Source organism: Jaculus jaculus, chromosome 5, assembly GCF_020740685.1.
Source record: "Jaculus jaculus isolate mJacJac1 chromosome 5, mJacJac1.mat.Y.cur, whole genome shotgun sequence".
Taxonomy (NCBI): Eukaryota; Metazoa; Chordata; class Mammalia; order Rodentia; family Dipodidae; genus Jaculus; species Jaculus jaculus.
This window is the reverse complement of record NC_059106.1, coordinates 387400-414803: the sequence shown is the minus strand read 5'-3', so window position 1 is coordinate 414803 and position 27404 is coordinate 387400. Positions and strand designations below refer to the sequence as shown.

Here is a 27404-nt window from a genome sequence, read left to right as displayed (position 1 = left end):
GGTTTTCATAGTGCCTGAAATAATTCCCACCAACAGTATACATGTGTTCTTTCCAACCTCCATAGTCACTGGTATTCATTCATTTTGTTGATTCTGACTAGGGTGAAAGAGAATATCTATGTAGTTTTAGTTTGCATATCCATGATTTCAAAGATACTAAACATGTTTTCATGGAATTATTGGATATTTATTTTGATTTCAACAAGTGCCTTTCCAAGTCTCTTTGGTATGTCATTAAATAAATATTTTTAGACTTAACATGGATCTAGATGCTATTATTGGATACTAATAAGTCCACCTTTATCCCTAATGAGCTGTGATTTTAACTACTTACTATGTATATCATGTATATAACTTCTTGGTAATTCTGTACTGATGACTTCACATCTAATTTGGTGTGTGCAAATTATAAAATAAAACACTAAGTCTTTCTTAGACAAGGAAATGGTTGAAGCAGTGTGTTCTATATGCAGCATATAGTTGGAAATACATTTTGGAAAGAAACACTGCTTCATTTGCTGAAGTTCATTGTATGGACGTTGTCTGTAAAGTATTATCTAGCAGAAAATGCCAGTCCTCAACATATTTTATGGAAATTTGTTTTAAACTATTTGGGAGACTTCCATGATTTAAAACTGGCATTCTTATATGGTAAGTTACCTTTAATATTTGCATTTCAGGGCTGGAGAGATGGCTTAGCGGTTAAGCACTTGTCTGTGAAGCCTAAGGACCCTGGTTCAAGGCTCGGTTCCCCAGGTCCCACGTTAGCCAGATGCACAAGGGTGCGCACGCGTCTGGAGTTCGTTTGCAGAGGCTGGAAGCCCTGGCGCGCCCATTCTCTCTCTCCCTCTATCTGTCTTTCTCTCTGTGTCTGTTGCTCTCAAATAAATAAATAAATTATTTAAAAAATATTTTAAAAATATTTGCATTTCATTATATTCTGATGCCAAAACCCATAAGTAGTATATGCAAGGGTAAAGCTGATCTTTTCAATTATGAAATAGATATAAGGATATGCAATTATTATTAATGCTATTATATAAATATAAATATAAGTTTTGGAGAGAGGTAGAGAAAGCAAGAAAGCGAACTGTGTGCAATTGAACTCCAGATGCTGGTGCCACCTAGTGGGCATGTGTGACCTTGCACTTGCCTCACCTTTGTGCATCTGGTTTATGTGGAATGTGAAGAGTCAAACATGGGTCCAGCACAAAGGGGAAGGAGACCAACACAGAGAAAAATCAACTCCTACCAAATCAGAGAGCCAGAGCCTCAGAGGCCCCCAACACCGCATCACTGAAGCAGACCAAAAATGAACCCAACATGGATCAGGGAAATTTTGCGGAAGAGGGGGCGGAAAGAATGTCAGAGCCACATGTTGAGTCATGATATGCAGAGACATTTATCATACCAATAACTGTGGGCTAACTTCGCAATGCATGACCCATTTACATCAACAAAGAGAGTCCAATGGGAGGGGGTAGATCATGGATGAGCCTAAACAATTGTACCAAACTGCCTGTATTTGCTGATAAGAAAACTAATAAATAAAATAAAAAAAAAAAATGGGTCCTTAGGCTTCACAGGGAAGCTCTTAACTGCTGAGCCATCTCTCCAACCCTATTAATTTTTTTTATGATGGACTTTCCTTTAGGGTATACTGTAGCATGAATATTTTCCTGCAAAATTAATGTCACTATTGCTTAGTATTTTTGAATTTCAAAATTACTTTATCCTCATTGAATTTACAGCTTTAACTTTGTAGTCAGTGAATACAGTCCATTTGGTACCATTGTTAGCCTCCTCCCTGTCTTCCCCTCTCCACAGGGTCCATCCCTGTTGGAGTTTATGGGTCGTGCATTGTGAGTTTAGCCTTTAATTTCGGGAAGGAAGAAATGTCTCTGCATGTCATGACCCAATGTGTGGCTGTGACATTCTTTCCATCCCCTCTTCCACAAATTTACCTGAGCCATGTTGTGTTTATATTAGGTCTGCTTCTGTGTTGAGATATTGGCGCCTTAGTGTCTCTGGATATCTGGTTTGGTAGGGGTTGATTGTTCTCTGTATCTATCTCCTTCACTGTTTCACTGGTTCCTGGTTCACCAAGAAAACAGCATTCTTACATGTCTCCTCAATTAATTTAAACTTACAAATAGCTCTTCCGTATAATGGATTATTTTCATAAGTCCTTTGAAAAATGCTTGCTACTAGATCTTTCATTAGTTTTCAAAGAAACCCCTGTGATTATTTTGTAACTGCCATTACAGTTAAATAACAATCCTGGGAATCTATTTGAGAAACTCAATTCTTTTCTAATTTGTATCTCCTCCAAAATCCTCACTTCATTACTGCTTTTGTTTGTTTATTTGGGTTTGGTTGCATGTGTGTTTGTATGCCTGTCCTTGGCACATATGTATGGGCATGTATGAGCCACCAAGCACACATGGAGATCATAGGACAGCCTAGGAGTGTTGGTCTTCACTTTATACCTTAGGATGGGATCTCTTGTGTTTTTTTTTGTTGTTGTTGTTGTTGTTGTTGTTTTCCATTACAAATACTAGATTAACTGTACCCTGGCATTCAGGATTGTCCTGACTTGCTTCCCATTGCCATAAGCATATTAAGATTACAGATGAATGTGCACTTTGTGTCCACCTTTACATAGGTATGAGGATCCAAACTCTGGTGCTCAGACTGCATAGCAAACACTGTTAATTATGGAGACCTCCCCCAGAACTCACTTTGTAACAGGAGTTTGAGGGTTCTTTGTCAATACACCAATACACCTGTGTACCAATAAATTTAGGGTACCTCAGATCCTATGAACTTAAAGAATTAAATTCCACAGACCAGAGGGTAAGACTTAGACTTTATTAAATTAAGAGAAGAAAGTGCAGAGATCTCTAGAAAGCCCATGTGGAAGTAGGGGTTGGGGTCCTTCCTCCCATTTTAGCCCAGCTGGGCTGAGATAAGAGGGCCTTTGCAGGGTAGGGACTTGGAAGTTTAGAAGAGGTGAAAAGCCAACAAGAGGTCTTACCCATCTAATAAGGATCTAATTATAAGCTTATTGTGGCAGGCTTTACCCTTATACTCAGGTGACTCTCAGAGACAGCTGATCTGTTTGGGCACAGAAGGGGTAGAAGCAAGAGAGAGAAAGAGAACACTGATTGGATGAGACTGGATCAGAGGCTGAATTCAAGTTCTGCTGGAGCAGGCAGATGGTATCACATCTTTTTCATTCCCTTATTTTTGGACCCTCTCCTGGATAATTCCCCCTCAACTTCACCACTTCTTCTTTTTTTTTTTTTAGTTTTTAAAATATTTTAATTATTTTTTAATGAGAGAGAGATAGCAGAGTGAGAAAATGAGAAATTTGCCATGGAATTTAGCCATCATAAATAAACGTGAGATACATGCACCAGTCTTTGCATTTGGTTGTGTGTGGATACTGGGGTCCTTAGATTTTGTAAGCAAGTGGCTTAACTTCTGAGTCATTTCTCCAGCCAAGCAAGTGTAGTTTTTACAGAGGCTGATGAGGACATTCCAGCAGTTTATGGCCCTATGGTGTATTTGGAATCCATATAGCTAATAGTACAAGAGAGATATCTTGTTTATTTTATTTTTTTTTCTTTTTTCTCATTGGTTTAATTTTTAATAATTTATTTTTTTTATTAATTTGTTTAGTACTCAGTGAATACAGTCAAGTTGGTACCATTGTTAGGTTCGTCCATGTCCTACCCCCTCTCCCTGGCTATGGGTCATGCATTGTGGAGTTTGCCCACAGTTATGGGTAGGAGAAATGTCTCTGAGTATCATGACCCAAGGCATGGCTTTGACATTCTTTCTGCCCTCTCTTCCACAAATTTCCCTGAGCCATGTTGGGTTCATTTTTTGCCTGCTTCAGTGATGGAGTTGGGAGCCTCTGTGTCTCTGGATATCTTATTTGGTAGGAGTTGATTGTTCTCTGTGTTGATTCCCTTCACCCTTGTGCTTGTACCCAGTTCACCAAGAAAATAGCACCCTTGCTTGTTTTGGGAATTATTCTTAGTTTCAGCTGGGGCACTTTTGAGGTATGATAGGGTGGTTCTCTCCTTAGGATCTGTGTCTCTCTGAAAAAAAGAGAAGCAGATTCTCCAACAGAGAGTAAAATTAGCCATAGACAAATTGGATAGCCCTTATTTATTTTATAGAGAAATTAATAAGTGTAGACCCTCTTGTAGGCCACGATTGATAGTAGCTTGATATTGGAGAGTGGGCTCATGTTTGGATATGGCTCTGACTTGTTACCCAGCTCCAGCTATGGGTCCCATTCCAATGAGTGGATCAGTTAGCCAAATCAAGAGCAGTTGGTTTCCCACCATGGCTATGTACCACTATTGCACTTGTGTGAGCATCCTGACAGGTTATTTGCTGCTCAGTAGGTTAGACCATGAGTTGCTTGGACAGATATTGGTCACTTTCCCCCAGTTGCCCATGTAGCACCTTCTGGCACTAGACACGCTGTCTGGGGACTGACTGTTTTCCAGTTGCCAGCCATGTCATTCCATTTTACGCATCTGGTGTCTTCAGCAGTAGGATCTTACCACTAACCTTTGATGGGTCACCAAGTACTTTGACAGAAATCTGTCTTTCTTTTGGGAAACCTTGTAGGTCTCTCTGATCAAAAGCTCATTGTGGATGATAGTCTCATGCTGGTACTGGGAGTTACAGGTCAGTGACCACTAACAGAAGGAAGAAAAAGATAACTAATATAAAAGAATAAGAGAGAGGAGAGGGCTGGAGATATGGCTTAGTGGTTAACTGCTTGTCTGTGAAGCCTATCGACATTGGTTTGAGGCTCGATTCCTCAGGACCAACGGTACCAGATGCACAAGGGGGTGCATGCGTCTGGAGTTCATTTGCAGTGGCTGAAGGCCCTGGCACGTCCATTCTCTCTCTCTCTCTCCCTCTCTCTCTGCCTCTTTCTCTCTCTGTCACTCTCAAATAAATAAGAATAAACAAAAAATTTTTAAAAAAAAGAATAAGAGAGAAGAGAGAGAGAAGCTGTAGAAGATTAAGGTCAGTCTTCATCATATACTCTCCAGTGCCTTGTGGGTCAGGTGTACCATCTAAGGGCCTGGTGAAGGTTCAACCATTTGGTCTGCCTTTTAGGATATAGAATTTTCTGGTACCATTGCTATTTGGGTCTATATTTGTGTCTCCCACCCCTTCCCTTGCCCTCCCCTCCCTCCCCACCCACTCATTGTCTATTCCTCGAGATGTATACTGGGTATGTTGGCATCTTGGGTAGATTCAGGTTAGGTGCTGTAGATGAGTGAGACTATGCAGTGATTATCTTTCTGTGATTGGGTAAGTTCATTGAGAGTGCTCTGTTCCAGGTTCAACTATTTTTCTTCAAATTTCATTGTGTCATTTATCCTTACTGCTATGTAGATTTCATTGTTTAGATAACCACATCTTAGCTATCCACTTTTTTAATGATGGACATCTGGGTTGATTCCTGCTCTTGGCTTTTATGAATTGAGCAGCTATGAAGATGGTTGAGCAAGTCTCTTGAACTGAGGGATGGAGCTTTTAGGGTACATGCCCAGTAAGGGAATAACCCAGTAAGGGTCTGTTGGTAACTCTATAGTCAGTTTTGTAGGAGTCTCTATATTGTTTTCCAAAGGGTTTGTGGCATCTTACATTCCCACCAACCGTGGATGAGGGTGCCTATTTCTCCACATCTTCACCAGCACTGGTTTGCATTTGATTTTTTGATGTTTGCTATCCTTACTGGGAATCTCATATTAGTTTTAATTTGCATTTCCCTGATGATTAGGGATGATGGCCCTTTCCTTAGGTGTATGTTTGCCATTTTTACTTCTTCCTCTGTGAGCTGCCTGTACAGTTCCTTGCCCTATTTTGTGAGTGGGTTGTTTGACTTTTTATTGTTTAGGGTTTTGAGTTCTTTATAGATTCTAGAAATTAGGCCTCTATTGGATGGATATTTGGCAAATATTTTCTCCCATTCTGTGGGTAATCTTTTGGATCTGCTTATTGTATGTTGGTCTGTGAAGAAAATTTCAGCTTCATAAGATCCCATTGATTAAGTGATTGTTTAAGATCCTGTGCTATGGTGGTTTTGTTCAGGAAGTTTTTTCCCATGAAAATCATGAAATGTTCCCCTTAACTTTTCTTCGAGTAGTAGCCAAGTTTCTGGTGTTATACTGAGGTCTTTGATACATTTGGACTTGATTGTTGTGCATGGTGAGATTTTTGGATCAAGTTTCAATTTCTTGAATATTGTTATCCAGTTTGTCCAGCCTCATTTGTTAAAGATGCTCTGTTTTTTCCAGCCTATATTTTTAGGGCCTTTGTCAAATATCAAGTAGGTGTAGTTACTTGACCCAAAGTCTGGGTCCTTGATTCTATTCCACTGGTCTATGCTCCTGTTGTTATGCCAGTACCATGCTGTTTTTATTAGTATGGCTTTGTAATATAGCTTTAGATAAGGTATGGTGATGCCTCCAGAGGTGTTTCTTTTGCTGAGAATATGCTCTCATATCCGAGGCCTTCTACTTGTCCATATGAATTTTGAGAACAATTTTTCTATCTCTGTGAAGAACAATGTTGGAATGTTGATGGGAACTGCATTAAATCTGTAGATTGCCTTTGGAAGTATTACCATTTTCACAATGTTAATTCTGGCTATCCAGAAGCATGGGAGGTCTTTCCATTTTCTTAAGTCTTCCTCAATTTATTTTTTGAGTGTTTTAATGTTTTCATTGTATAGATCTTTCACTTCCTTGGTTAATATTATTCCAAGGCATTTAGCCTTGTTTATGTGTTGTATTATATTGACAGATTTCCATATGTTTAACTACCCCTGCATTCCTGGGATGAATTCCACTTGATCAAGGTAGATAATGGATTTGAAGTGCTGTTGAATTAGGTTTGCAATTTTGTTCAGGATCTTTGTATCTAAGTTTGTCAGGGAAATAGGCCTGTAGTTTTCTTTACTTGTGACATCTCTGCCTGGTTGTGGTATTAGGTGATTGGAGCTTCATAGAAGGAGTCAGGGAGCTTTCCCTGTTCTCCAATTGTGTGGCACAGTTTGAGAAAGATTGGTTTCAGTTCTTCCATGAAGGTTTGATAGAACTCAGCTGAGGAGCCATCTGATCCTTGATGCTTCTTTTTGGGGAGATTTTTTATTACCTTTTAATTTCTATGTGTCTGATTAGGTTTGTTTAGGAGATTAACCTGCCTTTATTGTGTCCCATAAATTTTGGTACGATGTGTTCTCATTGCCATATGTTTCTAGAAATTTCTCTATTTCATTTTTTATATGGTCTACTACCCATTTATTGTTTAAAAGTGTGCTGTTCAGTTTCCCAGAGCTGATGGTATTTTTGGTGGTGTTTTGTTGTTAATTTCTAGCAATATAGGATTGTGATCTAATATCATGCAGGGCATCATGTCAATCTTCCTAAATATATGGAGGCAGGTTTTGTGACCCAGTATATGATCTATTTTAGAGAAGGCTCCATGGGCTGCTGAGAAGAATGTGTAGTCTGTGGACTTGGGGTGGAATGTTCTATAGATGTCTGTTAGGTCTAAATGTTCTATAGTTATGTTAAGCTCTCTCACTTCCCTGTTGAATTTCTGTTTGGATGATCTATCTATTGCTGATAATGGTGTATTGAATTCCCCAGCTATGATGGTGTTGGTGGTTATTTCTGTTTTATTGTTGAGCAGGTTTTGTTTTATGAATTGTGGTGCACCTGTGTTTGATGCATAATCATTGATGGTTGTAATATCGTCTTGATGGATTGTTCCTTGATCAGTAGGAAGTGGCCTTGTTTGTCTTTTTTGATTATTTCTGGTTTCAAGTCTATTTATGGTATTAGTATGGCTACACTAGCTTGTTTCTTATTCCCATTTGCTTGGGTTATTATTTTCCACCCTAACCATGAGGAGGTGTCTATCTTTAGTGGTAAGATGGGGACAGAGATGGAAAAGGAGATGGAGTAGAGCGCAGGGGCGGGTGGCATAGGGTGGGGACAGAGCAGCTAGGGTCAAGACTCACTTGGGGGTGGAGTGAAATAGAGCAGGTCTGAATTTGCAGCAGGCCTGGACAGGGGCAGGGCAGGTCTGAAGTTGTGCCTGTTTGGGCAGAGCAGAGCAGAGGTGGTCATAATTCATGTGGGGGCAGAGCCAAGTCATGGTGGGTGGGATGGGGCCAACTTGACTGGGTGGAACTAAGTCACAGGGGTTAGGGCTGAGTGGGGCAGATCCAAAGACTAGGATGTGGGGGCAGGGCCAAGCAGAGCAGGTCAAAAAGTCATGGGGAGTATGGCCAATTAGGGCTGGTGGAAGGAAGTGGGGGGCTGTGGAGCAGTGTGGAGAGATTCTGAAGTCATGGCAGGTGGTGGCAGGACAGAGAGGGACTTAAGTGGGGGGTAAGGAGTCTTAAGATATGCAGGGCATTGGGGGGAATCTGTGAATATTCAGGGGGCATGTGGAACCCCAGAAATTGCCTGTGCCTGGGGGCTCAGGTGGAACTACTGGCTTTGGTAGCTTTGTGTGTAGTTACTGCGAGAGTAGCCTGAGGTTGGGACTCTGACTAGAATGGCTGCTTGGGTTGATTGAGGGATTGGTGGGTTACCCACATGGGAATCAACCAATTTCCTTTTTTGCCCCTCTGCACCCTCCCATTGGCAATCTTATTAGAGATTGCTCACTCCTAAAAGTCCCAGAGACCCTTTAATTCTTTGCCTCTCCTTCCCAGGAGTTGTGACACAGTTAGGTGGATGCCATCTTGACTGGAATCCTAACTTTAACTTTTATGACAACCTTCTGGCTACCTTCTTATCATGGGAAAGTGAAAAGTACTTCTGAAGGCTTACTAATTGAAGTCCTTCAATATGCAAGTACCATTGAAGATTATTTAAAACCTCATTCAATTAAAAGGAAGTCCACGGGCTGGAGAGATGGCTTAGCGGTTAAGCGCTTGCCTGTGAAGCCGAAGGACCCGGTTTGAGGCTCGGTTCCCCAGGTCCCACGTTAGCCAGATGCACAAGGGGGCACACGTGTCTGGAGTTCGTTTGCAGAGGCTGGAAGCCCTGGCGCGCCCATTCTCTCTCTCTCCCTCTATCTGTCTTTCTCTCTGTGTCTGTCGCTCTCAAATAAATAAATAATTGAAAAAAAAATAAATAAAAGGAAGTCTAGGGCTGAAGAGATTGCTTAGTGGTTAAGGTGTTTTTCTTTTTTTCTTCTTCTTCTTCGAGCAAAGAATTTAGTTTGTTCTGGTTTTTAGGAATTTTGAGCCTCAGCCTTCTGAGAGATGGAACTATTCAACATTAATTGTTAGTATGCCGTAACCTTTATCTCTTTAGTACTTTTTTACCCAAAATTCTCCCTTCCACCCTTGATTTTTTTCTTTTTCTCCTACAGTTCTACCTTCTAGTAATATTTCCCTCCTTTATTTTCTCTGTATCAATCCAGTATGACTTGTTCTATGGAGTTTTTTCTATCTTTACATTTTCTTTCCTTAAAAACCTATAATATTTAATATATGAGGACATGCGATACTGGTAATTTTTCCTTGTTCCCTGAAATAATTAGCATTTAAGAGGTAATTGTTTTACTATAGATGATATTTTGTAGTGGGTCTATCCTAGGCAGTGACTGTCTTTACACACAATATTTTACTTGAATAGAAGGACTGGGGAGTGAGACTGGTGCCCTGACATCAGTATAACAGAAAAAGATGACACCTCAACCCTACTAACAAGCCAGCCAGTTCATCCTGCATATGACAGATATTTATATTGAAAGAATAAAGGTGATAAAAATTTGAAAATAAAAGGTAATTCAACCAATGATCTATGTCCATGCACAAAAAATACAATATCAAAACTAAGACATATATTCTACGAAACCCAACAATCCTTTGATGATAGAAGTATAAATGAAATTCCACATAGAACATTCAAAGGAATTATTATAAATATGTGCAAAGAAATGAAAGAATTTGAGAGAACACAAATAAATGATGCTAGAATAGTTGTTAAGCTATTGAGTACTAAGAAAACACCAAATACTAAAAATTAGAGAAATCAATACACACCTTTCCATAATAACCTTGAGAATTAAGAGATATCATGAAAAGACACAGACTAGTACTTTGGATTAGGAAACAGGACACATTTCTTTGTTATCTCCAAGAAACCCAACCCATCACTAAAGATAGACAATACATTACAATAAAGTCATGCAAAAATATATTTGAAACAAATGGATGCAGAAAACAAGAAGGCACCAGTAGTCTAATATCTTTGAAATAGACTTCAAACTAAAATTAGTGAGAAGAAATTTTTAAAAACTACTTTCTACAGATTAGGGAAACAATCTATCAAGAGGACATTACATTTCTAAATGTATATGCACCAACCACAGTTGCACATAATTTGATAAGATAGATGCTATTAGATACACATTCATCCCCAAATAAAATTAGTAGGTGACTTTAGTACCCCACTTTCATCAATATTATAAGTCACCATGACAAAAGCTAAGCAGAAAAACATTGGAGTTAATGACATCAGAGATCAAATGGTTATAACAGACATTTACAGAATATTCTACCCAAACACTGAAGAACATAAATTCTTCTCAGCAGCCCACAGAACTTTCTCTAAAATAGATCACATATTAGGACACAAATTAGATATCAACCAAATGTAGGAAATTGAACCAACTTCTTGTGCTATATCTGACCACCATTGAAGAAAGCAAGAAATCAACAGAAAGATAAATTACAGAAAACAAACTCACAGGGATTAAACAATAACATTAGGAATTATGAGAGGAAAATTGAAGAAATCAGAAGAAAATTTTTAAAATTCTATAATTGAATTAAATAACACAATGTACTAAAACTTCACTTGATTTTAGCCAAAAGGATGAGAATTGATAGACCATTTGAAAACATATGGGATATAATGAACACACTCCTAGGAAGGACATGTATAGCTCTAAGTACCTACATTAAAACAATATAAGATTTCAAATAAGGTTAATGATGCAACATAAAACATTGTCAAAACAAGAACAATCCAAACCCCCAAACGGCAGATGGGAAAATTTATTAAGACCAGAACAAAAATGCTGAAATATAAATGATAAAAAATGCAAAAATCAACAATGTAAGGTGTTGGTTCTTAAAAAAATAAGTAAAAATATACAAACCCTTTAGCCAATTTAACAAAAAGACAGAGAGGAGACCCCCAAATTAATAAAATTATAGGAAAAAGGGATATGTTACAAAGATACTGATAAAATTAACAAAATCTTAAGGTCATACAAAATCTATATTCTGTCAAACTGGATAGTCTAAAAGAATGGATGAATTTCTTGATATCATGATCTATCAATATTAAACTGAGATGAGACCAACAATGTATGCAAACATAACTATAACAAACAATAAGACTGAAGCAGTAATAAAAAAAAAATCTCCCAACCAAAAATAAATTCCTGGTTCATGGGGATTCAATCCAGAGTTCTACCAGACCTTTAAGGAAGAGCTAAAACCTAAGCTTTTACAATTATTCCATAAAATATAATGGGAAGGAATATTTCCTAATACCTTTTATGAAGGCTGTATTACTCTGAAGCTAAAACCATATAAAGATAACAAAAATACGTAGACCCATCTCTCTGATGAACATTGGTGCAAAAAGTTATCAATGATAATACTTATAAACTAAATTAAAGAGCACATTAAGAAGATGATGTACTATGATCAAGAGGGCTTATTTCATAGATGCAAGGATGATTCAAAGTACATAAATCAATAAATGTGATTTATCACATAAATGGGTTCAAGAGCAGAAATCACATGATATCTCAAATGATGCGGAAAAAGCCCTTTGACAAAATCTAACATCCCTTTACGATGTTCTCAAGAGGCTAGGGATAGAAGTAACAAATCTTAACGTAATAAAAATTATATATGACAAACCTTTAGTCAGCATAATGTTAAATGAATAAAAACTCAAAGAAGTCTTATTGAGACAATGAATAAGACAAGGGTATCTACTCTTTCAACACCTGTTTAAAATAGTATATTGAGGCTGGAGGGATGGCTTAGTGGTTAAGGCATTTTCCTGCAAAGCCAAAGGACCCAGGTTCAATTCCCCAGGACCCATATTAGCCAGATGCACAAGGGGGCGCACACATCTGGAGTTTGTTTGCAGTGGCTGGAGGCCTGGCATGCCCATTTTGTCTGTCTCTCTCTCCCTCTTTCTCTGTAAAATAAATAAATAATTAATTTTAAAAAATAAAATAGTAAATTAAAGTTTCAGCCAAAACAATAAGACAAGTAAAAGAAATTAAAGGGATATAAATAGGAAAGGATGAAGGTAAAATGCTGTTAATTGCACATTATATAATATCTATAATGTTTATATAATATTTATGTATAATATTTATATGTAAGGGATACTATAGTTTTCTACCAGAAAACTTCTAGACCTGATAAACACTTTCAGCAAAGTGGCAGGAAACAAAGTTATCATGTAAAAATCAGTAGCTTTTTTGGTAACAATTACAAATATATGGAGAAAGAAGTCAGACAAGCAATCCAATTCCAAATAGCATGAAAATTCCTTAGAATAAATCAAAGAAATGGAAACTTTCAATCACTGAAGAAAGAAATTAAGGAAAATATTGGAAGATGGAAAGATTGTGTATGCTCATAGAGCAAAAGAATTAAGCTTATAAAAATAGCTATCCAACTGAAAACAATCTAAAAACTGAATGAAATGCCCATCAAAATTCCAGCTTCATACTTCACATCAACTAGATATCTACATGTGGAAGAATGATGCTAGACCATATTATCTCACCCTATACAAAAATAAACTACAATTGGATTAAAGTTGTAAATGTAAGACTAAAATGTCTGAAAGCATTAAAGGAAAAAGAAAGTGCACTACATGCTATAGGCATAGGTAAGGATTTTCTGAAACAGCTTTTCTACATCAGAGGAAATGTTAGAATATCCGAAGGACTAAACATCAAGAAAACTAGCCAATCAAAAAACATGGCCTATAGAGCTGAACAGAGAATTATCAGAAGAGAAAATAGAAATGGCTAATAAATATTTTTTTTAATTGTTCAACATTTAACCATCAGGAAAATGCAAATTGATACTATACTGAGAATCCTTCTCACTTCTTTAAGAATGGTTGGCTTCCCAAAAATATGATAACAAATGCTGGCCAGGATGTGGGGAAAGGGGGACCCCTGGTCAGTGTTGGTGGGCATGCACATATTTAGCCATTTTGGAAATGAATGTGGAGGCTTTTAAAAAACCTAAAAATACAACAACCTTATTATGTAGCTTTAGCACTTCTGGGCAGTTATTTTAAAACCTTTATAATGTACTTTTAGAGTTACTTGCTCAACCATTTACCACCACTATATTCACAATACTTAAGAAACAGAATTATAGCCTTCGTACCCATCAACTGATTAATGGACTTTATAGACATAGTATATAGAGTTTCATTAAGCTGTAAACAAAAGTGAAATGATGAACTTTCAGGGGAAATTGGATGGAAGTAGAAAAGGCTATAATGAGTGAGATAACCCAGGCTCAAAAACACAAATTCAACATATTCTTTCTTATATTCAATTCCTAGCTTTGAATTTTTATAGTTAGGAGAAGTGCCTATAGGGGCCAAGAAATTACAAAAGAACCACAAGGGGCAAGGTTTGTGGAGAGGTAGTAGAACCCATTGGACATGAAACTAGAGGGGCTTCATCATAGAGAGGAAGGATTTAAGCAAGGATAGTGATGGGAGATGAGAAAATGGAGTGGTGGGAAAATGGATTTAAACAAAGGATATGTGTATAAGTTATATGGACACCTAATACTTAGTTGGCCAATTAAAATATATAAATTTTACACCAGATATAGTGGCACACACCTTTAAATCCCAGCACTTTGGAAACAGAGGTAGGAGGATTGCTATGAATTGAAAGCCAGCCTAGAGCTACAGGGTAAGTTTCAGGTGAGCCTGGGCTAATGTGAGACCCTAATTAAAAACAAACAAACAAAAATGTGTTATGCAAGAAAGGCAGAAATAATGCAGAAAGAGTTGTGTAAGTTGATGGACCTTTCTGGCAATGTGCTCACTGGTGCAATATTATCATGAAAGTTACAGCAGTAACCAAATACTCTTTAATTAGATATGAGACCCACTCCACAGGAGAGAATTCATGCCTGGTACTGTAAAGCTGGCCAATGCTTAGGGATTTAGGCATTATGGGGGGACCTACTACTATAGTTATGAGGTGAACAGCATGCCAAACTGCCTTCTAAATACTTATATATTTTCATATCGATTAGCACTGCCTGAAGCCTCAATCAAATCACTAAAGTTTCTTAAAATAGGCACAGTGGTTAATACAGAGATTGTATATCTGGCCAAGAATAAGTGAGTACTATGTACTCAGCCTAAAACATGACATCTAATCCACTCCCTCTAGTTTCAGAGAATCTCACCAAAAAAGGAGATAGAAAGAACATAAGAGCAGGAGTATGGGGATAAGGGTGATGAAACATGTCTTGTGGATAGGCATGACCATTACACCCATGAACTCACAGCAGCTATAGTTTTCTGAACAAGACTGGGTTTGTCAACATTTCACTATTAATAATGGAAGGGTCCATCTGACCTACCTTTCCCAGAGTAGCCAATGATAGATAATGGGAGAGGAGGTGTCAGATCTATCAGTGGTATAGCCACTGCTAAGTTACCCATTCCACAGTAAATCACCATCCACCTAAGATCATGCAAGCAACTGTAATTTAACTCAGTGGGTTTTTAATAAAAGACATGAATGTAAGATGACAGCAATTAATGGGAAAGAAGAAGGGAAGAAGGGTTTTAATAGGGGGATAAGAGAGAGTTACTAGTGAGAATAATATCAAAATCTATTATGTACATATATGAAAATGTCAAATTTGAAAAACAAAATCTTAAAATAAGAATGAATAGCATGGTACAGGAACCACATGATGTTTCAGCTGAGATGGAAGTTGATGACTTCAGGTCAGACATGTTAACGATGAGGTTACTGGGCTTCCAATTTCAGCGGCTCAGGAAATAGAATAAAATTAGACAGGAGATACTTGGTATTGATAAATAGCTAAGTGTAGGTAGTAGTTAAAGCAATAATACCACTGATTATAGCAAGATGTGGGTTGAAGACAGGAGCAAAACCAAGTAAAGCTGGAACTTCTGGAGCAGTGCTTCCACCCAAATCTCTTCAATCTCATTTACCTTCTTGTTATGCAGTGATTTACTATTACTCTACTTTCAACAGTACTGCAGTCTTCTCTCTGTGTTCTACCTCCAAGTCTTAGTACTTGGAAGAAATAACCAATGTCTATATTAATGAAATCCTCCTGATAGCAGGCATAAGAAACATTGACACTCTTGTGTTCCCTGTCATATAAAGAGATTTGTAGGAGTTTTAGGATGAGGAACACAAGACTCAGTGAGATGAGAGGTTCCTTTCGTTAGTCCTGAAATGCTGAATTGTGTCATGACTTCCCATAAAAAACCTGAACTAACTGTGCACTTTGTTTTTCAATTTCTTCCATCTTAGAATTGCCACAAAAGTGACACAAAAGGCAATTTTTTACAATTATATTTATCTCCCTCTATCTCTCTTAAAACTTTCATATGTTTATCTGAGTGGAAAATTATGAAACACACTGTGGCAATACAGTTGAGGAATCTGAACTGTGATGAGGAGAATAGTAGTAAAATTTAGTTAGGGCATTTTGATCAGACTTTCCTGCCTTCACCAAAAGCTTTCTCTTTCAGGTTATATTCAGGAAAAATGTGTCATCCCATGCCCATTTGATTGCAAGTTAAGTGACTGGTCCAGCTGGGGTTCTTGCAGTTCATCTTGTGGGATTGGAGTAAGAATTCGATCTAAATGGCTCAAGGAAAAACCTTACAATGGAGGTCGACCATGTCCCAAACTGGATCTCAAGAACCAGGTAAACTGTATGAAACAACAAATAAAGAGCCAAGATCCATTTGTTTATTCAAATTAAACTTGTTTTCTTGTTATAGATATCTTCAAAAGGTTGAAGAAGGGTTACAGGACAAACACCAATATAGTAGAAGTAGAAGCTTTGCCCTCTTCTACATAAAGAGGAAACCATCTTGACACTCAGCAACAATTATGTTCACAAAATCATATCCAATTGAATTTTAAACAATCTTGTAGTACAATTTGATATTATAAAATGTATACATGGTTGTGTTTAAATGTTAGTAATAAGTCTGAGAGACAATAAATGAATTTGTGAGAAAAAAAATTATAGTTTATGGCCAACAATTCCAAAAAGAGGTTTTTTTTTTTGTTTTGTTTTGTTTTTTTAGTTTTTTTTTTAAGGTAGGGTTTCACTGTAGTACAGGGTGACCTGGAATTCACTCTGTATTCTCAGGGTGGCCTCAAACTCACAGTGATCCTCCTACCTCTGCCTCACAAGTGCTGGGATTAAAGGCATGTGCCACCATGTCTGGCAAGAAATAGTGTTTGATTTTTATTTTATCTGTCCTTGTATCCTACTGTCCTTTATTATCAATCTTACCAATTCTTTTACAACTCTTACAATCTAGTTTGGTTATTTTTGTAGATGTTTATCCAAAAGTCAGATTAATTTTTATAAGAGAAGTCCTAATGGATACCTCTTGTTATTGATGCCTAATAAAATTGTCATCCTAAGCAATCAAAGGTTATTATTTTTCAATTCACCTTATCTATATAAGGACAGATAAGAATTCATTTAAGGGCTGGAGAGATGGCTTAGCGGTTAAGCGCTCGCCTGTGAAGCCTAAGGACCCCGGTTCGAGGCTCGGTCACTCTCAAATAACAGACACAGAGAGAAAGACAGAGAGAGGGAGAGAGAGAGAATGGGCGCGCCAGGGCTTCCAGCCTCTGCAAACGAACTCCAGACGCGTGCGCCCCCTTGTGCATCTGGCTAACGTGGGACCTGGGGAACCGAGCCTCGAACCGGGGTCCTTAGGCTTCACAGGCGAGCGCTTAACCGCTAAGCCATCTCTAGCCCAAGAATTCATTTAAGAATTTTAATAAGAATTCAAATTCAAATTTCATCCACAATTGCATACTAATTTTCTTTTTAAATTAATTTAATAAGTGAAGTGTAACATAATACCAATAAAAAGTTCTTTATTCTTAGAGTAGTGAAGTATGTCTTACATGGCTATGAAGATCTTTTTGTCTAAGATTAGTTCTTAGGAGTAGCTTCACAAGATGCTATTACTAATTCTGTTGTTTTTGTTTTTCTCCTTGCAACCTCATTTCGATCTGATAGTAAATAGATTTTAATGGAAGGGAAATCACCACAAATTATCACTCTATCAGTAAATATTTATGTCCTAAGACAGGGCAGAGTTATGATTACATGCTTTTAAAGATTATATGGCAAAATAATGACCCTAGAATCTTGTCCCCAAATGTTAGCTTTGGGGTGTAAAACAAAGCAGAGGATAATGACAACACCATTAACACTGTGAATGTGGGTCAGGGAGATGGATCAGCAGTTGAAAACACTTGATTGCAAAGTTTACCAGCCCAGATACAGTACTCTTGCCACCGACATGAAAATAAATAAATCTTAAAAATGACTTTGAAGAATAGTCATAAGTATAGGGATTTGGTAATTGAATAGTGGAATGTTATTAGTAAAAATAGAAGGGATATAGTCACAGAAGAGATAGTCTTAATAGATAAACCCACAAAGAAAACAATTATCAAGGTTTATGGTCAGCAGGATGACTTTCATATGAATGCTTTATGAAGACCATTTGATCATACCTTGGTAAATTTCTAGGTATTTAACATAGAAAAGAGCTACTAAGCACTTACTTATGATTCTTTATAAAGTATTACATTTTTCTTGAATTGGTTAATGAATGCTGACTTTGTAATACTAGTTCAATTCACTAACTCATATTAATATTTTATTTTATTAATATATTTGTTAATTTAAGAGAAAGAAAGACATAAAGAAGCAGAGAGAGAGTAAGTATGGGCATGCCAGGTCCTCCTACCACTAAAGAGAGACTCCAGACACACATCCACCACTCTCTACTACTCTGAGCATCTGGCATTAAGTGGGTACTGGGAAATAAAATGCAGGCCACCAGGCTTTGCAAGTAAGGTCCTTTAGCCACTGAGCTCTCTCTCCAGCCCTAATTTTTATATTCTAATTTTTAACTAGGAAATTATGTAAGAAATGAAAATACTTCATTAGAGCATAGCTACCAAGTCTATATTCTTGGTTATAAGACATATATATATATATATATATATATATATATATATATATATATATGTATATATATATATATATATATATATATATATGAACATGCCTGAAAACTGGGAGTATGAAGAAGAAGTTAATGGCAGTAGTATACTTGATGTTAATTAGCACATAACACTTGTAACCTTGAGAAGGAACACAAGCTGGTGATTAAATCCAAATCAAAAATAATTTAGATGAATCCAATAAGTGAAAACTAAGTGAAGCTAGGCCTGTTTCCAGAGGATTTTTCTATCTTTTGGGTCCAAGAAAGCAGTTCAAAAGTCATTTGGGGATTAGAAATAATCCTAGATTTTAATATAGTGATACAATTTAGTATGGCATTTATTCTGACATAGAAAATTTGCATATACCATATATTTGTGACAAGTAATGTTCTGTCAAAAAAAGAAAAAGCCCAATCCATACCTCACATATTTTTATTTTTATTTTTGGTTTTTCAAAGTAGGGTTTCACTCTAGCTCAGGATGACCTAGAATTCACTATGTAGTCTCAGGGTGGCCTCAAACTCATGGTGCTCCTCCTACCTCTGCCTCTCAAGTGCTGAGATTAAAGGTACACACCACCACACCACGCTCTCACGTATTTTTAAAATTTATTTTATTGTGAGTTGGCAAACTACAGTTTTGTATACATTTATGGGGTTAAAATGCCATTACTTATGTTTAAAATAAGAAATAATATAATTAATGTACCAGCACTACAACAATTTTTGTTTTCTTTTTAAATTGGTAAATTTAGTATATGAACATACTGTAATTGGATTGAGTTTCTATCCCGTTATACTCTTTTGACTGCACCCCCTATCTCCAATCCACTAAAGACCCTTCTTTCTCTTTTTACGTAGTACTTACTCAGTTTTGATTTTTCCATTCCTTTATATCCTCCTTCATCTTCATTACAATGAAGGTCTTTAACCACTGTGGACTAATGAATGCAGCAATTGGTTCATATCAAAAAAAGACTCTGTATTTCCAAGTGAATAAACTCCCTGTGGCTCTCTCCTCCCTCAATCATAAACAACCTGTTGTTGTTTTACTTATTCCTGATTCTTATGAACTGGATATTTCTAAATCATAGCCTTCCTACATGTAGCTATATGTTATTTATCCTTCCTCATCACTGCATTCAGCACATACTATGGGAGTATTGATAAGGTTTATAAATGTCAGTGAAGGAGCCTTTTGTATGTAGAAGACTATTCAAGGTTTTGCTTTTAGGTTAAAACATTAATAGTTTGGCCTGGCATGTAAGCACATGTCTATAAGTCTGTCACTTAAAGACTGTGACAGTATCATGAGTTTGTTTATTTTTATTTATTTATTTGAGAAGCAACAGACAGACAAAGAGGGAGATAGAAAGAGAATGGGTACTCCAGGGCCTCTAGCCACTGCAAATGGACTCCTGGGGAATCAAGCTTTGAACCTGGGTCCTTAGGCTTCACAGGCAAGCGTTTAACTGCTAAGCCATCTCTCCAGACCTGTATCATGAGTTTGATTTCACTTTATACAATAAGACCCTGTCTCAAAAAAAAAAAAAAAAAAACAGACACAAATCAAGAGCAGTTGGTTTCCCAATATGGCAAAAAAATCTAATACTGTATTAAAGCAAAAATTAATATAGTTTATTTTAGCTTAGTTCACATATATAACAATTTGATGTTTGTTTACTCTAGGCAAGTTCATACTGAAACCCAAGCTGATCTGGAACTCACTCTGTAGCCCCAGGTTGGCCTCAAACTCATGGTGATCTTTCTACCTCAGCCTCCTGAGAGATGGTACTAAAGACATGCATTACCATGCCCAACTTGTTTTAGGCTAGCCGAGTTTAGAAGTTACTTAAAGGGCCTATTAATAAAGTTTGATACTTTTTAAATATTGTAGGCAAAAATTGCATATCTGTTTTTCTAGGAATTTATCTATGCATATAAAAAGAATGATGTTAATCAACTATATATTTATCTGTGTGAACAAACAAAACTTTTTGGACTACTTCAATACTTATATATATTTAAGCCTACACACCTATAAATGCAGGGGTTTACATGCTGTTCTTATGTGTTCCAATCAACTTACTAAGAACTTACAATTACAAAATCTCACATCAATTGACCAATATTTTAAAGTTGTAATTACAAGGCTATCACTCTAATAAAGTCCAATTGTTTAGAAGTGAAAATATGCATAATTTTCTTCTTAATACACATTTATCAGTAATTTTGAATTCTCATATTTCTGTTTGATTCTCTCAGATTTCTGCATACTAATCTTCCTCAATCAGTACCCTCCTATGAGAAGACATTTGTTATAGAATATAAATGTCCAAGACATGGGCTTTTTGGAGATGGACATACTGGGCTTTATTTAATGGTTATAAAATCCTAGGCTTTTATACTAGACAAGTTGATCTTCTGATTCCTGAGTGCCCTGTACCACTTATCTCATTCTTTGTTTCCTTAAAGAGAATCTGCATCTCATGATCTTATTAATCAGTTTAGGATAAATTGTTACTTTGACCCTTGAGATTTTTTACAAGCAACCCTAACTTTTACCTGACGGAATCAGAAGGTTTGCAGACATTAATAATAATAAATGCATATAATCTTGGTGGATTTTTTCATTCTTTTATACTCTTAGGATCATACCACTGTCAAGACTTTCTAACATGATATTTATTCTGTTTGGATTTTGCTTGACTCATCATGAAAGTATATTGACTGAGGAATCTGCAGTCAGAGTGAGAATAAGCATGGTGGGTGTTGGTGAGCACCTAGGAATGTGAACCTGCAAATGGTGGTCATAGAAACTACCTTGACTGGGATGGCAACTAGAAGCTTGTTTATTACCTGGCAGAACATAAACAGACTCTGTCCCAGTGTGAACCTAATAAAACACCCACCACAGTATCACAATAAGCACATTAAGATCATTGAAACATGTTGAATGACATAAAATTCCACTTATTTCAAAACCTTATGATATATTTCAATGCAGAAATGACTGACCTGGGCTGAAGCGATGGCTTTAGTGGTTAAGTGCTTGCCTGTGAAGCCTAAGGACACCGGTTTGAGGTTCAATTCCCCAGTATCCACATAAGCCAAATGCATAAGGTGGCACATGCATCTGGAGTTCTTTTGCAGTAGCTGGAGGCCCTGATGTACACATTCTCTCTCTCTCTCTCCTTCTCTCTCTCTCTCTCTCTCTCTCTCTCTCTCTGTCTTTAATAATAATAAGAAGAAATGACTGACCCTATGACTCTTTGAACAGAACTCATAAACATTTCAATTGTAACTCTTTGTTTGTCAATTACTCATATTCTCAAAAGATACTGAGATTGGCTTGGACATCTTGCAACTTTTTAGCGGCTGCTAATCTCATTGCATATAACAACTGAAGCCCTTGCTGTGACTCAAAGATTCTACATCTTAACCTATACAGTCCTAGTCATTTGGCAAAACTTTTAAAGATTATGATGCACAGGTTTCAATTTGAACTCCTGAGTCAGAATCTCTGGAAGTGAAGTGTGCATATGGATCTTTCTTTTCTTCTTTCCTTTTTATTTTTTATTAATTACGTACTTTACTGTATAAACAAATTGTGGGTTGGTCCCATTCCTTCCATTCTATCCTATTATATTCCTTCTTCCCCACCCTTATTCCATTGAGAGTCCTCCTCATTGGAGTTGTTGGTGTTCAGCACTAGATTATGAATGCATCAGTTACTCTTTCTTTCTGTGTATGTGGGGGATGCCTCAGTATATTCCTCCCCACCCTATGGCTCCTAAAATCTTTCTAGTCCCTCTTGCCTAATGGTCCCTGAGCCCTGACAGGTATGTTATAAGTCTATTTTAGAGTTGAGCTCTCTGCATCCTCTGGATTCATGCTTTAGTGAACTATGAGTGCTCTCAGTTGCTATCATCATCTTCCCAGAGCAGGTTGCCAGGCTAACATTGAGAGCAGCTGTGATGTTTAAATTGCCACTTCCTCTATGATTTCTCTCCCACTTAGCAGTTCTCTTGTCCTATCATGGAGCTATTGATTACTCACATAGGCTGTGTGTCACTATTGCTTCTGGTGTGTAGATCTTGTCTAGCATGGTGATTTTGTAGTTTGCAGTGCTATCCAGATGGAAGCTGGTTTCCTTCTAAGTTCCAGCTTGGTCTCTTTATATGTATAGACTGTGGTGTCTTCAGCAATAGGGTCCTACCATTTAGCTCTGGCAGGTAACAAAATGCTTAGCCAATAGTCTGCATTCTTTTTGGGAGCTCATAGATCTCCCTAAGAGTTCACTGTGGGGTGTCACCCAGTTTTGGCATTGGGAATTATAGGCCAGTGTCCATGGTTTTAGGATTAGGTTTTCTCCACCCTCTCCAGTGTCCTTCTACCTAGGTGATCCTCCTTTCCTCTTATGAGTTGTATCTTTTAGTTTGCTATCATGGTGGAAGATATTTGTGGTACTGATTCATGTTATCATTGGCTTTATGTTAATCTCCTGCCATCTTCCCTTCCCACTCCCTGCCACAACCCTTCTACCCCTTGTGTTCTATATCCCAATTTGCCTATCAAGTAATTCCTCCTCTCCTCCCTCCCTTTTTCCATTTTCTCCTACTTAATTCTAGCTCATGGTGAATACTCCTATATGTACTGCCACTTACATGCAACCCAAGCTGTTCCAAGAAGAGCTGCATAGGAGAAAGAACATGTGGCATTTGTCATTCTGTGTTGGTAGGGGTTGTTTAGTATGACTTTTTCCAAATCCATTTACTCTCTTGTAAATTTCATCATTTCATTTTTACTTCCCACTGAGTAGAATTCTGTAGTGTATATGTACCACATTTTCATTAACCATTCATTCATTGATAGGCATCTGAGCTGATTCCAGGTTCTAACTATTGTGAAGAGAGTAGCAATAAACATAGTTAAACAAGTATCTATCTCTGTAGTATAGAGTAGAGTCTTTAGTGTATATAAATAACATTGGTATAGCTGTATGAAATGGTAGGTCTATTTTCAGCATTTTTATGAATCTCCATATTGTTTCCCATAGTGTCAACCATTTTTCATGTTTTTTTTTTCTTTCAGTAATTTTGATATATACACTATACTTTCATTAAGTGTATCAGCCAGACTCTAAATATATTTCAGGATTCCTCCTATCTAACAGGAGCTTGGTGCCCTATGACTATCATCACCTCATTTAACCCACATTGCACACTCTGGAAACTAGCATTTTACTCTATTTATGGGCATGTTTTAAATTTCACACCTGACTAAGAACATGTGGTATTTTTCTTTTGGTTTTGCTTTTGGCTTTATTTTTCTGTTTTGTGATAGGTTCTCAAATAGTGGAGGATGGCCTAGACCACACTATTTGTCACAGGTAGGCCTCAATCAATTACCTTGCTTCAGCCTCTGGGATTCCATTCCTAGGATTCCAGGCATGAGCTATTACACCCAAATAGTATTTGTCTTCCTGGTCCTAGCTTATCTTAGTGTGCTATTTTCAAGTTCCGTCCATGTATATCACAAATGATCCAATTCATGTCTTTTTTAAAGGTGGAATAATATCTATTGTGTCTATGTGCCATGTTGTCTTTCTTTATTTATTATTGATGTACACTTAGGCTTGGTAGTTGTGAATGGTACTATATTGAGCATAGGATTGTAAACAGCACTTCAACAATCTAATTTTAGTTCCTGTGGGTAATACCCAAAAGTAGGATCACAGAATTATTTTCCATTTTCAGTTTTTTGAGGAACTTCCAAAAATATTCCATAATGCTTCTTTTATTTATTAATATTTTATTTTTTCATGTATTTGTGTGGGTATGCTTTGTGTGGCTGCATGCAGGTATGTATATGTGTGTGTATGCATGTACATGTGTGTACACATATACCAGATGTTAACAGTGGGTATCTTTGTCAATTAGCCAGAAAACATGGGCTGAGGAGATGAATAAGTAGACTGGATGTTTTCCATGCAAGCATGAGCACCGGAGTTTAAATCCCAGGACCCACATAAATTCTTGGTTGGTGTGGTAGATTACTTGTAATTCCAGTTCTCAGTATGCAGAGATAGGAAGATCCTGAGCGCTTTCTGACTAGCTAGTATAGGTGATTCAGTGAACTCTAGATTCAGTGTGATACTATATCATATAGTTAGACAAAATGGCCAGAAGCAACTTATAGGAGGAAAGAGTTTATTTTAGCTCATGGATCAGAGGGGAAGCTTCTTCGTGGTGGGGAAAGCATGGCAGAGCAGGCAGCTAAGATATTATGTCTTATCACAGCAGCTGGAATAGGTAATCTGATTGAGCTCACTAGTGTACACCCAGTAGAAATTGATTAATAAACCTCAAGGTCTGCTTACAGTGACATACCTCTTCCAGAAAGACTCTACTTCCCAAAGACTTCTCTCTAAAAAACTTCACTAATTGGGAATCAAATACTCAAAACATATAAGGTTATAGGCAGCATTTTACATTCAAAATACCACAGAGGCCCTATCTCAAAAACTAAGATGGCAACCAATCCAGAAAGATAGCAAATGGCAACCTCTGACCTCTACACACACATAAATGCACACACATGTATGAACCCATATATACATGTACACACCATACACACATGCATGGACACACATATGAACCCATGCACACACACACACACACACACATACACACATCATCATTATAATCAACTCTGTTCTCTGAGGGTATGAATTCTCACTTGGATTCTCAGAAGCTTCAGTTCTTCTAAAAGAAAGAAATAAGAACTTCCAAATACTATTTCCCAAGAAGTCTTTCAAGATCATCCTGAAAATTCTTTGGCATTTCAATACCCATTGAAGTCCAACGCAATGATATAAATGGAAAAATTGGATTATGTACAAAGTTCTTCAAACCATTTTGACTGACAATGAAATCAATATTTATTATATCTCATAAAAGTCTCCCCTTTAAACCAAAACCCATCATCATCCTAGCACTTTTAATAAAAGTACCTAAGTGACAGCCATCCTTGAATAGTTGTCTAAGCATATTTGTGATGCTAAATAGTTGGGATGCTCAGTCATCCAAAGCTCTTCTCTGGGCCTGAACAGATTAATGCTTCAGTTGGCTAATGTCCTTGACTCAGCTATGCATAACAAAATACATAATATATTTTAATTTTTAAAGTGTACTTGTGTTGAAAAACTTAAGTACACTTATACTGTATTTTTTGCATTTTTTTTTCTTTTGAAATAATGCTATCAGCAAATAAAATATGAGGACATTAAAGCTCCCCTGGACTTCCCCTTAATGAGTTTGTGACACAGTGGACTTCAAGGAAACTTTAGAAATGCATACTTTATTTATGAACTACAAGGTATTACATCTACAATTTGGATAAAACTCTTATGAGATTTATTACCTACATTATATATATTCCACTTAAATCCATTTTAACAGTTTATTTTTTTTTATTTTTCCAGCTGATTTGAAGATCAAACACAGTATATCTTCACAAAGAGAGATTTCTAAATTTGTAAGTGGGCATACTGCATTTTACTTTCCAAACAAGGGTGTTTTTTGTTTTTTTTTTTTTTTTTTTTCTTCTGCTTGCTGTCTTTTTAAAGATACACATCTGGAGTTCAGTTGTACTGGCTAGAGGCCCTGGCACACCCAGTCATTCACACACTCTCTCCCTCTTTCTCTGTCGAATAAAAATTTAAAAAAAATAAAGATACACAAACATACTTTAGTAGGAATCCTTCTTCCTTATAGGAGAACTGACTTCAAGGTGAGAAAGACTTCTATGGAAAACCAGTGTGTTCATTCTGGAACTGTTCAATTAGCATCATGTTCCTAAGCAGAATTCTACTTGAGTTGTTTTAGATCCAGAAAATAAGGCTACACTTAAAATTTAATGTGACTTAACTGACTGTGGCCTTCTCCCTCAGGAACACCAGACTGAACTGTAGCTAGAAGCTTTCTGAGAATGAATATGGAAACCAACCCAAGCTGACCCACTGTGGTGTATCTCAGGTGTACTCTTCCTGAACATGAAGGAGTATTGGTGGCTAGACTTTCAATAAGAACTTATTTTCAGTTGGAACAATACATGACATAGAATCAGGTCTTCAGAGTTACTGAGTCTTTAACAATACTGGGGAGGATTTAACAAAGGAGGATATTCCTAAAGCATCCATTCTCCCTTACGTAGCACCTATTTCAATTCCCATGCTCATAGTACCCATCTCAAGTGTGAAACAACCTGTATGTTTACCTGTTCTACTTGTAACCTTCATGCCTGCCTACCAGCACCTAATTCTGTACCCTGGAGCTTTGATTCTGCCCTAACTAAACTAAATGGAGGTCAGAGAAGAGGTCATTTTTTCTTTTTCACTCCTGCCCTATTTACATCTTCAAGAATTTTTAAAATATATTTTATTTATTTTAGAAAAATAGATGACAGAGAATGGGTGTGGCAGAGCCTCTAGCCACTGCAGATGAACTCCAGACCCATACACCACCTTTTGCACCTGACTTACATGGGTACTGGGGAATCAAACCAGGTCTTTAGGTTTCATACACAAGTACCTTACCTGCTAAGGCATCTCTCCAGCCCAATATATCGCTTTTTTAATTTTCATGAGATTTTTCTCCTCCAACACTTGTTACATACCCTAATCTTTATCACCCCAAAATACCATTCAGGTTTGTGAGCATCATTGAAGCTTTGACTGTAATTTTGAAAGCTGCCAGAATCACTCCTGAGAAACAGTTTTCTGATACTTCTTGTCACTTCTCTTGCCTTCTGTTATATTTTAAATGCTGGCACTGCTATTGTGCATGCATTCATACTCTATACTTACCTTTGGTTATTACTAAAATGTTCTTCTAATACACAGTGTTCACTCTGTTCTAGTAGAATATTTTGTGCTAGGCTGGCTTGGCAAATGCCCCTGTAGTAATATTGTTAAGAAGTGTTTTGGTACTG

The 27404-nt window shown here is 37.1% G+C and overlaps 1 protein-coding gene across 6 annotated transcripts in view; it reads left to right on the top strand.

Moving 5' to 3' along the window:
- Positions 1-27404, top strand: part of Thsd7b (thrombospondin type 1 domain containing 7B) — a 797324-nt gene that overhangs the window by 529571 nt on the left and 240349 nt on the right. For all 6 annotated transcript variants that reach the window (XM_045150956.1, XM_045150957.1, XM_045150953.1 and 3 more), the window contains one exon: positions 15888-16066. In XM_045150956.1, coding sequence (XP_045006891.1) covers positions 15888-16066 — 179 coding nt within the window. The remainder of the gene's footprint in view (positions 1-15887; positions 16067-27404) is intronic.